At 40.3% G+C, this 16,262-nt stretch overlaps 1 protein-coding gene across 1 annotated transcript in view; it reads left to right on the top strand.

Annotated features, from left to right (window-relative positions):
• SYT4 (synaptotagmin 4) overlaps positions 1-16,262 on the top strand; it is a 33,212-nt gene that overhangs the window by 6,200 nt on the left and 10,750 nt on the right. Inside the window, exons 2-3 of the mRNA XM_078674735.1 lie at positions 2,124-2,935; positions 4,784-4,904. Of these exons, the coding sequence (XP_078530861.1) occupies positions 2,124-2,935; positions 4,784-4,904 (933 nt within the window). The remainder of the gene's footprint in view (positions 1-2,123; positions 2,936-4,783; positions 4,905-16,262) is intronic.

Here is a 16,262-nt window from a genome sequence, read left to right as displayed (position 1 = left end):
ACCACCCTTACCTGCACCGGCCGCAGCTGACCAAATGTACATTTCTTATGCCTACCATGGCCGTTTAAACACGTTTTAGGTGCAGAAATCTCTGCATTGAGTGTGGAGGTCTCTGCGGACCTAAGCCAACTCTAGGGGTGGGGAAGTGGGCATCCTAAGGGTGGTTTGCCTTTGAAGTTTGGGAACCACCCATGAACATGCGTTTTTCTGAGGTCATCCAACTCTTATTCATTTAATTTCCCCCCTGGAAAGGGTCGGAATTTTATTCAGCGGCAGCACCTCCGCTAAGGTGGAGGGGCGACACTCCACTGCTCTTTGAGCCCTGGAAAAATAAAAATAAAATAACACAGTATTATTATAATTTTATTTTTCCAAGGCATTTTTATGGGGCGGGCTGGGCTGTTGTCACAGCCAGCGGGGGGAGGAGTGGTTGGGGCACATAACCGCTCATGGCGGTTTAGCCCGCCGTCTTGGGCTGGCCAAACAGTCATGCGTACTTAGCATGTTCTCCACCAGGCTGTATTGCACAGACTGAGTGGAGAGCATGCACAGGCTTCCACTCCCTCTCTGAGCACCGAACCACGGTGCTCCTACCAATCACAATGCTGCTGTCATGCTGGTGACAGCAGCATCATGATTGGCTTATGGGAACCTGTGTGCTTCCTGCTTCTGGGAGGAACAGAAGAGGACAGAGGAGGGGCGGTGGCTGGCAGCCAGGTTAGTGACATTTTTTTCTCTATCCCTTCCCTCCCCAACCACCCTTACTAATCTGTGGCACCCGCAAGGATGGCGTATCTCCCCTTTATGGGGGGAAGGGATGCGGCTCACCTTCAGCTTTGCTGGGAGTGCAGCGGGTGAACTGTCTCCAAGGAGAAATGTATTTGCCGCATGGAGAAAAAACAAATTAAAAATGTGCAATTGCACTAGAGATCCTATCCTCCTCTCTGGAGTTTTATGCTGCGAATGTCATAAGACCTTGATCGCAGGTCCCATGACCTTATGTACTCCTGGAAACTTGTACCTGGCACAACTTTCCAGGTGTGTGAGTTTCATAAAGTTGGAAAATTTCATCCAGGCACAGGTGATGATTTTCAATCCCCCAGCAGTAATTTTCCAACTTTGTGCATTGGAATGCTCATTAGATGGTATATTTACAAAAAAATTGCGTGGGTAAGGACATTTTAGTAAAATTAACCTATAAATGTCTTAGTCAAGTTGCTTTTAAAATCATTGCAGTCTAGGGCAATTTAAAGTTGTGTGTTAAAGTGAAGTCCTCTGATTTGTAGAGAAGGTTCAAACTTCTGAGTGGAATCCACCATTGGTATCGTCTCCACTAAAGATGTAGAATATTTGCAATATAGACTCCGACTTTCATCCTTCCAAGGTAAATTGAGTACCATAATTTAGCCAATAGTAACTTCTCCCATTTATTATTCATTTAAACTGCAGACTTATAGTGCTAAACACTATGGAAACACATGACTATTTTTTAAATTATTAATATTTTTAATTATATTATTGCCTTTTTGGTCGTTGTTTGGCATTTAAGAATCCACCACTGGCCATTAATTTGATAATGTGGATACCATGGCAGACCGGAGTCTGCATAAGGAATGGTTGGTGGATTTTTCTCTGGGTTTACCAATTCCATCAGAAATCAGATGCTTTTCCATTACTGCCCAACTCTAATCCAGGTCCCTCAATTGGAGAACACATGTGGGACCTTACCAGTCCATGCTACAACATTTTTGCAGGAAAGACGAGTTTAAATATATTGACAATGATAGTTATTTGTACCCCTTGTGTACATATGCTATTTTCCTTCCATTCCTATTTAGTAGAATCAGGCTGTTTTTCTACAAATATGCTTAAGTCAAATCGGTCAGCATAACTTGCAGTATCTTCAGCCTACATTGCAACATACCTGGCAGTGTATTTCTTAAAGAGACCTATAGGTGGTGTTGGTGTTTAGAATATTAGCCAAAGAAAGCATGCTCTACCTTAGCATATGCATAACAGCCTGAACTTTAATGACTGCCATGAATTCTTTGTGTATCTTACTCAACATTTACATAGTCCATGTTTCATATATATATATATTTATCTTTTTTTTACTTTGGCAGAGGAAATTCCCACCATTGTGGGCATCTTCAGTGCATTTGGACTAGTCTTCACTGTCTCCCTCTTTGCCTGGATCTGCTGTCAGCGCAAGTCATCAAAATCAAACAAGACTCCTCCCTATAAGTTTGTGCACGTGCTGAAGGGAGTTGACATATATCCAGAAAACCTAAGTAACAAGAAAAAATTCGGCGCTGATGAAAAAACAGAGCTAAAATCCTCTATCCTGTCAAAGAGTTCTCTCCACCTTGATCTTGAAAATAGAGATCTTAATGGCAACATTCCTAAGATAGGCACGAAAGTGAGAAGCTCACCAGATCTTGAGGACTTTTCGCAGAAGACTTTCTCCGAGAACGAGAAAGGATCTATTTCACCGGAAAGCCTGAAGTCCACCACATCGCTGTCTTCTGTTGAGAAAGATAATTCATTAGGGACCCTTTTCTTCTCGTTAGAATACAACTTTGAGAAGAAAGCATTTGTGGTTAACATAAAGGAGGCTAGGGGGTTACCAGCGATGGATGAGCAATCCATGACCTCGGACCCTTATATTAAGCTGACAATCCTACCAGAAAAGAAGCACAAAGTAAAAACCAGAGTACTGCGCAAGACCTTAGATCCGGCTTTCGATGAAACGTTCACTTTTTATGGGATCCCTTACACTCAAGTACAAGACTTAGTGCTTCACTTCATGATCCTCAGTTTTGACAGATTTTCAAGAGATGATGTCATTGGAGAAGTCCACATACCTCTTTCGGGAGTTGAATTGTCTGATGGCCGTGTTCTTATGAATAGGGAAATAAACAAAAGGAACGTGAGGGTAAATAATACATTATTTATTTTCATTGTAAACAAATTCATTGTATTATTATGTTTGCACGTCTAACTTCATGTCTCTATTCTTCTTGTACATCTCTTTTTCATTATTCTTTTTTCCAATCTTTCTTCATAAATTTGTGCCAATTTATATTTTTGCCAATTTTAATTTTACTACCAAACTTCTTCTCTTCTCCTGTATTTTTGCCAGTTCTGTTTCTTTTTCATATGCCATATCCTACACTACTAACCTTTCGCTCATTATCTTTTCTTTATTACCTTTCCATTTATTGTACTCACTTTCCTTGTCATTTTCTTCTTGTCATCAATTCTTTTACAGCCTCTTCCCTTAATCCTTCTCCTTCTTTGTGTCCCTTTCTACATTTTCTACTTCTCTTCCTATTTCTCCCCTTCCCCTTCCACCTCCATCTCAACCTCCTCCTCTACCTCAACTACCTTCTTCTTTGTTTTTCGTTCCCTTTCTCCTTTTTTTAGTGTCTCTTCATACTTTTCTTTCTCCTCCTCCTCCTCTCCACCCTACTCCTCTTTGGCATTAGCTTGTTTCTCTATCTCCTTTTCATTCTCATCCTACTTCACCTTCTCTTCTGTCTTTTTTTCAATTTCTATGTCCTTCATCTCCTTTGTCTACTTTTTCATACTTCTCTTCCTTCTGTTGATCACCTTCCTCATCATCCTTATACTCAGTCTGGGCTCAGTTTACGACATTTTTGTGAGCTTTGATGCCTTAATGTAACTTTGACTTGCACATAGTTTTGAAGCTGTAAAATATATTTACTCATGGAGAAAAAGCTTTGCTAGTCAGACACATTAAACTATACTAGTAAGTCACAACTCAGTGTGAAGAAAAACAATCACAATATGTCCACTGTGATTACATTTTTCCAGTGGATATCCTTGTCCCCATTTTCTTAAGGTTAATTTTACACACAAGGAGCATCTTGAAATACTAAATATTGTAGAACGTAGAGCTATTTACACGAAGGCCAAAGGGCCGAATTTCACCACCTAACTATTTAAACTTGTGTACTAACATAATTCATACAATTATAGATTCCAAATGTATTCTTACAAACCATACATTATTAAGCCATAACTGTACTATTTCCAGTTGATACACTGAAATACCAAAGATTTTTCTAAAAGCATGTATTGGCAATGTGGCAAATTTAATAAGAGGACAAGAGAAACATTCATCATTTACACATGTAACATAGAGCTCGGGATTGTATTTCATTATATGTCTTATAAATAAACAAATATTTTATTGTATAAACTGTCATTTTCTTTCACAAAAGCATTATTCATTTCTAAAGTTCACAAGAAATGTTTAAATTCATTTCACCATTGCCATTCAGAAATGACAAGTAAGAAATCTCAACCCGTAAACCATACAAGAAAAGTACTTTTCATAGTTTGAGTGATACATTAATAATTTGAATTGAGTTGAATAAGGGATGCCTTTGAAACAGAAATACTATTCCGTATTCTGTATATTATATTCCTTAAAACGTAAATTATATACATATGTTTCTGAGATTATACATATTGAATTAATTGGTTTAAGCCTCTGTGCACTATTGGCAGTTTTTAAATGAGTAAGCCTTTAGCACTGCTTTCTTAGCCCAAACTTCACACAGGCACTTCCCAGTTTACCCCTGCACATAACCTGGTAGGTATACTTCATTGGCAATGCAGTGACAACTTCTAATAATGATTTGTACAAATGTTATACACATCATTGATGGCCAGTTTAAATATTTACTCTATGTTCTCATGAATATTTATAACATGATTGTACTATTGATACTTATCCATATGCTTATTCAATTAGAAGTCATCAGGACGTGGGGAGCTGCTGATTTCTCTGTGTTACCAGTCAACCACTAATACTTTAACAGTGGTTGTGTTAAAGGCCCGGCACCTGCCCAAAACCGACATCTCAGGCCTCTCTGGTAAGTCCCTCTAAATTTACCTTTTTTATTTGTAATACTTCATGATTGCCTGCACTGAAATGAATACACAGGAGTAAAATAAATAGGGAAAATGGTATGGACGGCCGTGGGAGGACAATGGATTCATTACAGAGACACATGGGAAGAGACAGTCAGACTCATCAAGATTAATGATTTCATCAGGATATTCCTCCAGGCAAGGCAGAGATACACGGCTTAAAGAAACATTTGTCTTGTTCTGCACAACAAATGAAACCTTTTCAGTGGTACATTGAATGCTAATGCTCACACTTCTACCTCTAGATGTTTAGAAACTTAGGGCCAGATGTAGGTAGGCTTTTACCGGTCGGTACCAGTAATAGCCTTTTCCTATGTAGGTGGTATATTTACCGATTCAGTAAATAACGAATCGGTATTTACCGATTCGGTATTTACCAAATCATCACTTACCGATTTGGTATTTGCCGAATTGGTAAATGAGATGTAGGAAGCACTTTAAAGAGTGCTTTTGTGCTTTAAGGATTCGTTATTTACCACCAACTATTGGTTGGTGGTAAATAAGGAATTCCTGTGTAAATGCAAATGTGTGCATTTACACCTGTGCCATGTGACAGACATACATGCCCTAATGGCATGTATGTATGCCACATGTGCACACCAGCACTATTCAGGGGTGCAACAGGGTGTCTAAGTAACAACCTGTCACCGTTGACTATTTCCCTATTTTACCGAATCGGTATTTACCGATTCGGTAATTGACATTCATTCCTATGGGCCGCCCATAGGAATGAATGGCAATTACCGAATCAGTAAATACCGATTCGGTAATTACCGAATCTTAACAATTCGGTAATTTTTACCGAATAATTACCTACATAGGATTTACTGATTCTAAAATACCGAATCGGTAAAATTCGGTATTTTAGAATCGGTAAAACCTATTTACCTACATCTAGCCCCAAAGGTGATGAATGGCTTTGCAAGAGAATGCACTGTAAATTAGGAATTTAAAGCAAAGTTAGATATATGTTACAGACTAAAAAAAACGATATCCAATAACTCACTAGCCAATGTCAGAAAGTGATTTCTTTTGGTTTGTTCAATATTTCTACAAAAGTAAGTGCATAAATGTCCCACTGGAAGAGTACTGCCTTCCATGTTAAAAGAACCCTGCCTGACTGGCAGTGATCTCTGAGATGAATGTGCATCTGCTGATCCATTGCATGCCCTTTCATCACAGCGGATGCCAAGTGGGCCACTGTGTTGTTGAGACCCGCTCAACACTTATTTTAGCTTTCTAGGAAGAAACCTTCAAGTCAGGAATATCTTTCTGAGACAGATAAGACTCCAACGTCTTTGCCTTACCTGATCAAAACGGAGACAAGGGCACAGGTCACTCTGTAAATGGATATGGACAGCAAAAGAGAGAATACAGGACAGACAAGACAGCAATCAGACAAGGAGAAAAACAAATTAAGGAAGTAAGAACAGGGCTTCAGAAATCAAGAAAAGGAATACAGGAGTCAAGGGCAGGTTATACCAAACAGGCACTGGAACAAATAATGGTACAGGAAACTAGACCTTGGATTCAGAGCAAGGAACTTGAGAATGTACCCAACATGTACTGGATAAGTACTGCCTGCCGCATTGGTACAGGGAAACTGGAACTAGGATTCAGAGCAATTAATTCAAGCATGTACCTAACAGGCACCCAAACAAGTTTTGCCCTGCTAGGAAATGGAATAAATACAGGAATTCGGAACAAGGACAGAACAGAAATTTCCCTGACAGGCACATAGACCTGAATTTATATCTTGTGAAAGTAGGGTGGGCGGCTGGGCACATTCAACATGGTGTGGTAGCGAAAACTGTGCTGATTCTAGACATGTGCAGATATGTTATTCAATAGCTTGAAGAGGAGGGTACAACTGGTATGTTTTGCGGTTTGTGAGTTTACTTGGTTATGATAGATGTTCAACATATAAACGATTATTTCAGCTAACAACATACTGGCTCTATGCCAACATAAATTGACTATAACATGTACAACTGTATCTACATGCATTCTAGAAAGTTGATACGTAACTTGCATTGGATTGCTGAGGTTTCAGATGTAATGGGAACTGTTGCAATGTAATAATTGTCATGCACATAATACTAATTATAACAACACTAATAATAATAAAAACCAATTTAATTTAAAAAAAGCACAGAACAGATATTTAGAACAAGTAAATGAAGAAGCCCATCTGGGAACACACAAAAACAGGATATCTGGTTACAGAGGAAAGGCAGAAAGAAAGGTAAGACTGAGAAACAAGGGAAGCACATGCACACAACGCTGCTCAGGGCAGCCACTGGAAAGCAGGAGACTGCAAAAATCAGTAGCAGGAATCAAGAACCCATCTCAAGGTTTCAAGGATTCAATAGGTCAGGCAACTTGGGAAGAAAGCAGAAGCTCCCAGCAACAGTATTTGAAGCACAAGTTCTGAATGCAAAAGCCAGACTTAAATCTGTCATTCCAGCTTACAGCCACACAGGATGATTTGAATTCAAATAGGGTTGAACAGACTGCAGTAGAGTGCAGGTGAGAGCAGTCAAAGTCCCTACTCCAACTCTCTGCCTGAAGGAGTTCTCAGACGTTCCGGTAAGCAACCAGAAGGCAGAACGAAAATCCTAAGTGGAAAATGGACTGGACCAACTTTCATAATATTACCAGAATTCATGCAAGGGAGCACATGCTGGAAGATGTGAGACAGAGTTCCAAGTATAATATATTCACCAAAAGTCCCCTCTCCAGCTCTCATGGCTAGGTGAGGCATACAAGTACCATAATACATGAGTAGTAGAAAAGTAAACCTTGAAATGGAATCTAGGGTGGATACAAGAGGGGTTGAAAACTGAAATTCAGCTCTGGTTCTAAACTAGTATTATTGACAGAGGCAGGCTTACAGAAGATCTCACATAGCACCACCCATTGGCAGAATCGCAGGATCCTGGAGATCGCCACTTTTTTGAGTGACAGGTAACTGAAAAGTGCTGATTTAGAAAAAGGACAGAAAAACAGTTTATGGCAGATGGTGGTGTGTTGGGTGTTTGTGAAGGCAGTAGATCATTATTTAAAATGCATTTGAAATGTCAATGAGATGAGGATGAACAATAGGTGATTGTAATGGACAGCTGTGATGAAGTTAGAAACTTGTGAGTGCTGCGTAAGGAGATTGAATTCTACAGCAGCCAGATGGAGGGGGATAGAGCAGGTTACTAGAGGAGCAAGGCAATATAAGATGGTTGAATGCAAACAGTGCTATTATTATAAAGATTTAAGGGAGAAGAGATGCTGACTGGCATTTGGATAGAGAGAGGACAAGCCAAACAATTACTTTCATGAAACAATACCAACTTTTCCTATAACCTCTACCTGGCTTAGAATTAACAAGCAGCGAGTTGCTGGAACACATATTAGACTCCTATGTTGACATTAAGATGCTCCTGCACTTAACACTTGTGCTGATGATTTCTATATCACAATTTAAGTTGCCTACACATTGCTGCTTCATTACTATTCTCATTTTGAATGCTGTCTCTCTTGTATGATGCCAGTATCATCATTACATTTCAGCTCACCATCCACAAACCATTCTTTCAAACTCATGCAAAGCCACCTGATATATCCAAGTTTTTGACCAATGGCAAGTAGTCCATCCTATCACACAATATAAATCTGTACTACATACGTCTCCGCACTTTACACACACCACATCACTGCTTTCCAAGCTAGGTACATACAGCACAAATACTCAAAATATCATCCAGATTAACTTTGAGGAGAGTTAGTGAATCTAATCAAGCCATTCATTGGGTAAACACACTACATTGAGTACATATTTAAATAAAAGTGTTAAATTCAAGGCTTTAAAAGCATACGAAAGACACTTGCTTATTTAATATGCTATCAAAGATACAGAAAAGCATGGAAACTAATTATATATCAAGTACAGAGAGGGGTGCAGACCCATTCACCCTCGGCAATTCTAAAATATCCAAAACATTGTAGTAGGAGTTTGATGATAGGTTTAATTTTAAGATATGCATGTTCAATATTGCCCTCCCATATTACATATTACCATCATTCTATTTAGGTGGTAAATACCCTAAACAAAGAATAGCCTATGAATCCTAAATTTTTTACGTAGCATAAAATAATCCTATTATTTTGTTATCTGAAGTGAGTAAGATCAAATATATCCCTGATCGAGTGGTCTATTCTGCATATTAAACTAGTTCTCGAATAAGCACATATTTAAAAAAAAAAAAATAACCTGTTAAAGCTGCTGTAGTCAATATAACTCTACCCGTAACTAGAGGAAGGCAAAGGCAATGTTGTATTGTTTTTGTTTTGTTTCTTTTTTGTCTCTTTTAAAAAAAACTTTTTTTTTATCCTCATTCGCCTCTAACCTCAGCTAACATGAAATCCATAGGTTGCCACTGTTACCTCAAAATGAGAGGTAGGCCCTGAGGTAATCGTTTCCGCCCTTCATCTCACGCCTACCAGTAGACTACCCACTTCCTTCCAGTTGCTGCCCTCCCGTTGTTACGAGGGAGGGTGGTTGCACTCTCTTCAGGATTAAACCGAGACTGGTGTGGAAGGCCATCCTCAGTCTAGGCACAGTCTGAGAGTTCCCATGAGGCTTAATCATAGGACAAAAACAAGTGAAAAAGAAAAGAAAAAACCCTCAGACTGAGGTCCAATTTAGCAACCTGTTCCAAATGGTTCCCTTCTTAGAGTTTTTCAATCGAGCCAAATCAGCTTTAGAGATTTTATATAAAGAAGATAGCCTCTCCGAATGTGTGGGAGGTGTTGACTTGACCCATCTCTTAAAAATTTCCCGTCCAGCTAAAAGAATAGCAAAAAATAGAAAATCTCTATCTGGGCCTGTGATATCACCCCATATGCCGAAAATGATGAGTTTAAGGGAAATTTGTATTGTATGGCTCAAAATTGATGTTAAAGAGTCTCCAACTCCTCTCCAGAATTTCGCAAGAGATGGGCAGGCCCAAAACATATGTACATCCACGACATTCTCCAGATTAAATTTTTTACACCTTGCCGGTGGGCCGTTAGACATTTTAGAGAGCCTCACCGGGGAGAAGTAAGCCCTATGTGTTTTAAAATAGTGGTTCCTCCTCAACCAAGCTGGTTTCACTACTGAGAAGAGGATATTATAAGAGGTCTTCCACAAATCCTCCCAGTCAGTTTACGGTATGGCTTCCCCCCTTAACTGCTCGGCTAGCTTGAACTCGCCGTCAATAGCCTCTTTGATAGCCCAATAGAAAAAAGAAATTTCTTCCTTACAGGTTTATTAACCAAATGATCTACCAGGGGGTTCCCTCGGCCTAACGGGATCTTCAAATTCTGAGACCAACTAAGTAACTGCAGATACTTGAACCTTGACATGCCTCCCTCCAGTTTATCGTTTAACGTGGCCCACTGCAAGAGAGATACATCAACCGCGAGATCCCCCCCATACTGCTGCCCCCGCTGTTTTCAAACGGACTGCCAACTGATCTTTTAGGCAGCTGGGAGTTCATGGGCTGTCCCACATGGGGGCAAAGCCTTGAGTAGTATTCAAGACCTATTAGTTTTTTGATCCTAGCCTAATTTTGAGCCGCGCCACTTAGGACTTTCAGTCTGACCTTCTTAAAACATTTTTTGTCCCCATACTTAAATAAAAAGCCTTCTCGAGGAAGCCCCAGTTGTTCCAACATGGCTAAAAACATTTGACCTCTCCCTGAAGAGTCTGGGCATTTTAACAAAATTCTGGAATACGATAGCTGAAAAGCCCAAGCATAATATTGGATATCAGAAAGTGCCAGACCACCTTTCTCCCTTCTGCATCTTAACTTCTTCCATGATATTCTAGCGGCTTTTGATGCCCAAACAAAGGAGTTAATGGATTTCTGAAATTTGTCAATTAATGCTTTCTCGAAGTTTAAAGGAATGGTATTAAACAGAAACATTACCTTTGGCAAGATAGACATTTTTATGAGATTTACTCTGCCCAAGATAGACAATGAAAGATGTATCCAAGATTTCATAAGTGCTTGAGATTCCTTCAAAATATAAATAAGATTGACTTTTGCTATTTTGTCTATCTCTGGAACAATTTTTACACCTAAGTAGCGCAACTCTTTTTTGGTTTGGTATCAGCACATTGGCAGGTTCCATGTCATTAACTCGGTCTTTGTCCTCATTAACCTCATAGCCAGAGACCCGGCCAAACTCCCTAGCTAATTCAATCACCCAGGGAAAAGAGGGTTCCAAATCTGACTCCAAAATAAGAATATCATCGGCATACAGGGCTACCTTCCTCCCCCATGAGCCGCTCTTAAATGGTGTAATAGCAGGCTCCTCCCTTAGGTACTGAGCAAACAGCTCTATATAAAGGTCAAAAAGGAGAGGGGAGAGGTGGCAGACCTGCCTGGTTCCCCTTTCAATTTTGAATGGTCTGATCGTTCTACCATTTGCCACCAACCTGGCAGGTGGCCTTCTGTATATAAGGCGGATGGTGCGGCAACATTTTTTCAATTTTTCCAAAACAGACCCAAGATATTTCCAATCCACCCTATCTAAAGCTTTGGTTGCGTCCAATGTCATCGCTGCCAGGGGGAGAGAAAAAGTGGATGCAAGATCTATCGCACCAATAAACTCGTGGGTGAGATCGAAGAGATTCCTACCCTTAACAAAGCCCTTCTAGTCAGTATGCAAAAGCACACCTGCTATGCCCCCTGGCCTATCTGCCAATATTTTAGAGAAAACCTTGTAATCGGAATTTAACATGGATATTGGCCTGTATAAACTACATTTTGTAAGGGGTTTACCTGGTTTAAGGATTAGGATAATATTTGCTTCCCCCAGGTAGCAGGAGGCTGAGCTGCATCTATCAAAATTTTGTTGAACACCTCAACAAAAACAGGGATAACTATCTCACTCAATTCCTTGTATAATTCCGCAGGGAGACCATCCGGCCCTGCAGCTTTGCCCTTTTTACAATCCAAAAGAGCCTTCCTGACTTCTTGATGCGATATTCCTCCCTCCAGGGTTTCCAGATGTATTATATCCAATGAAGGTCGTTAAATCGAATTTAACCAGCCTTGAATAGATGTTATATCAGAGTCACTTTCATCTTTATATAGTTCTTTAAAATAAGCGTGGAAGATCTCTCCCATCTCCTCCTCCCCGCTTATTAATGCATTCGAGCCTTCATCCCCTATTTGTTTAATTTAATTCCTGACTCTGTCTATTTTGGCTTTCCAAGCTAATAGCCTACCAGCCCCTTCTCCATATTCAAAGTGAGCAAGCTTGCTCACCTCCCACCTGTTAGAAATTCTTGTTTGAATGGTACTTTCCACCCGGGCTTTTAACACCTCTCATTTTGCCATTATTGTCTCTTGGAGAGCTTGCTCTTGGTCGGTTACCCAATTAATCCTTTCCTCCAGCACCTTCATTTGGGGCTCCACAGATGCAATCTCCTGCCTGTATTGTCTGTTTTTATGGACAGTTTTATTTGTACTCAGGCCTCTCAAAAAATATTTCAGGGCTTCCCATACCACCAATATATCTGTTGATACTATATTGATATCCAAAAATGCTTTCACCTCCTGGATCAAATATCCAGTAACAGCGGTATCTAGGAGGAGTGTGAAGGCCGTCACCGACTGGATGAAAGAAAGCCGGCTCAAACTGAACACGGACAAGACGGAGATCCTCATCCTCGGGCCCAACCCCTCACCCTGGGATGACTTCTGGTGTCCCGCATCACTGGGCTCCCCCCCTACACCTACAAACCATGCACGCAACCTTGGAGTCATCCTTGACTCAAAACTCAGCATGACCAACCAAGTCAACGCAGTATCCTCCACCTGCATCCACACCCTCCGCATGCTCCTCAAGATCTACAGATGGATCCCGACACACATGCGAAAAACCGTCACCCACGCCCTCGTCAGCAGCAGACTCGACTACAGCAATGTCCTCTACGCCGGAGCCCCATACAAACTCATCAACAGACTTCAAAGAATCCAGAACGCCTCCGCACGCCTGATCCTCGATGTACCGTGCCAAGACCACATCACCCCCCACCTCAGAAACCTGCACTGGCTCCCCATCGACAGAAGAATCAGATTCAAACTTCTGACCCACGCACACAAGGCACTCCACAACACCGGCCCGGCCTACCTCAACGACAGACTCTCACGCTACGCACCCAACAGAAAACTCCGTTCCGCCGACCTGTCACTGGCCGCCATCCCACGCATCTGCAGAACCACCTACGGGGGTAGGTCCTTCTCCCACCTCGCCGCTAAGACCTGGAACTCCCTCCCTCTCCTACTACGACAGACTGAAGACCCGCTGTCGTTCAGGAGACTACTCAAGACCTGGCTTTTCGACCACTAGCTGCTGCGACCCCCCTCCCCCAGCGCCTTGTGACCCTCACGGGTATGTAGTGCGCTCTATAAATTCGCTGATTGATTGATTGATCGCGGTCAAACGTCCACACCCTCTGTTGTTCTCTGCCAGCTAAATTCAAGTTAATCCAGACTGCTGCATGGTCCGACAAATGACAAGTTAGATGCCCGATATTCTTTGTGCGGTCCCTTGGATCAAGATATAATCAATTTGTGATTTGTGTCTATATTTTTTGTTATAGAAGGATAAGCCCAACTGTGTTCCCGATCTCTCTCTCCATATATCACAAATATAATATTGCTTCATCATCGTTTTTGAAAAGCCCTTGATTTAGAGGAGGTTGTGGCTCTACTTTTTGATGATTTATCCAATCTCGGATTAAAAACTATATTAAAATCCCCTGCTAGGATGGTCGAGTCAGGGAACTCCAAGACATTCAAAAAGATGGTTTTTAACGTTGATGGATCATCCTGATTAGGACCATAATATCCAACAGTTGTAATAGGGACATTTTCTACCAAGATCTTTGCTATCACCCACCTGCCACTTAAATCAGTTCTCACCTCTTGTAGGGACGCATTTGCTTGCTTTTTTATTAAAATAGCCACACCCCTGATATTAGCTGTGTGACATGAGCAGGCATAGTGTTCCACCCACCTGAGCTTTCCACAAATATCGCTCATTCTTTTTTTACCAGGTGGGTTTCTTGTAGAATAATTATCTGTGCAGGTGAATCTTTTAAATACTGTAGAATTCTCTCCCTCCTACTTTTAACTCGCAGGCCATTCACATTCCAGGACAGGCACTGCAGTGTTTTCATGGCGGATAAGGATTGAGACAGCAACACTGGGTGGCAATGTTGTATTATAGGTAATGCAGTGTGAGAAATGGTTGAGTCTCATCTATTTAATATTAAATTGATTTCCCATGTGTTTGTCCTAAACACGCAGTGGTTAGCAAGGTCAGCTTTGACACAGCTGATGTTGATATGGTAGCCTAACACAATTGGTGCTTAGGTCATGTCAACAGGTCATAGTTAAAATAAAACTAAAGTCAACAAGCCTCTTTTACTGCATAGAGTATTCCTAGAAATGTGAGCAATTTGTTTTCTGACCTATCATAACTAACTGCATTTGCAAAGCAGGACAAATAAGTTGTCAACTTAGTCTGATTTCCAGTAATTTCTGTTGAATGATCATGTGCTGTGGAATAGTAGATTCAGTGTTTTGAAATAGTTTTCCATATGGCACAGACTGATTCTTATTGTATATGTTTTCCATTTTAGAGTGAAGGGTAGCTCTGATTTTCCTTAGTCAATTAATTTGATTATAATGTAGGGTTTTATACTGCACTTCAGCTGTTTCTACACTGACAAGTCAGGGTTCCTAAAGCAGGTGGATTCTCCAAATTTTTGTTAATATGTATATGGTATGTGACAACCACAAATGATTTCCATCACAGAATAAACTTGCACAATAAATCATCTAATTAAGTGAGTGAAGCTATGCAACATTCTGCTCTGAAATTTAGTGACTTTTTTAAATTTATGCAGTCCCCTGCCACAAACGCACTTACATATCTCTAAAATGCAGTCATATTTTTTCATTGGCTACAAAAAAACAATAGAGGTGATAATTGATATTTCAACCACAGACGTTTATTATAGAATCATTAAGACAGAATCAAAGTCCTTTCCCAATAGAACGAGGTTTCAACATATATAATATGCCACTGTTTTAAGCTGTGTTCATTTGTGGTTGAGTGGCATGTATAAATAAAATAAGAAACTTGTTCGGTCCCAAAATCCTCATTACTGTATTATACTAACACTCCCAGATTTCATGTAGTAGGAAAGAGTGCCTGCCCTTACTTGTGAGAAATGTATTGTTTCTAATATATGGTTAAGTAGACCATTTCAACATTTATTTTCATGCCCTGCAGATGACTGCAGATGCTAGAAGTGGACATTAGACTTAGTGAGACATCTATGAAGTTAAACAGTATTTACCTCTTGAGTGTAGATGTATAACCTGTGTAGGACTTACTTCTTCTGCTAGAGCGTCTGTAAGGCTTTTTCCTAGGTTTGGTCAGTTTTTCAACATAAGATACTCTATAATCCCTTTTTTGCCTTTATAAATCTGTTAGTGGAGATGCTTTAAGATTCATTCATTCATCCATCCTCCCATTCACTCATTCATTCATTCATCAATTCACAAAACGTCTATGGCCTAACCGAATCATAAGAAAGCAACATGTCTCTTACACAAGAATAATCCAGTTTGGGGGAGAGGATGTGACCTACTGGCTAGGGCGGTCAACCTAGAAGCTGGAGAACTGGGTTCCAGTCTCCTTAGGGACACTCAACATCCTGCTATTTTGAGCAAATCACTTAATCTCACCATGTTTAACAAACTAAAAAAAATGAATGTGTCTGTCTGTAACGCAACTGGTGCTCATGTAAAGTGCTTTGATACCTTTGGGTCTAGTTTACGCTATAAAAAAAAACTCAAGACATAACTTTGTAGTTCTCCTAGATATCTGTAAAATAGCATATATCCCAATTCTAGCAACAATAAAAAGATGCATGTACTCCCTGGTGAAGTAGAACTTGATGGGGGAGCACCTATATGGCATCAGAGCAGCATCATAAGTTTCTGCACCATATAATTAATGACTTGAACTACTCAATGAGAAAATGTGTTCTTAAATAAGCATTGATATGTATATGAGCTACATAAAAAAGCAGGAAATAGACAAACAGTAAACTACAAAATATTGGTACTGGACAGCAAAGTTTGCCTCTCCACTCGTAGGCACCAGTAGACAAATCATCCTAGTGCTAGTTATTTCATCCACCAGAAAACCTTCAATCACATCCATGCTCATTG

Source organism: Lissotriton helveticus, chromosome 2_1, assembly GCF_964261635.1.
Source record: "Lissotriton helveticus chromosome 2_1, aLisHel1.1, whole genome shotgun sequence".
NCBI classification, from domain to species: Eukaryota; Metazoa; Chordata; class Amphibia; order Caudata; family Salamandridae; genus Lissotriton; species Lissotriton helveticus.
Note: the sequence above shows the minus strand (reverse complement) of the source record. Positions and strands in the feature narration are given on the sequence as shown.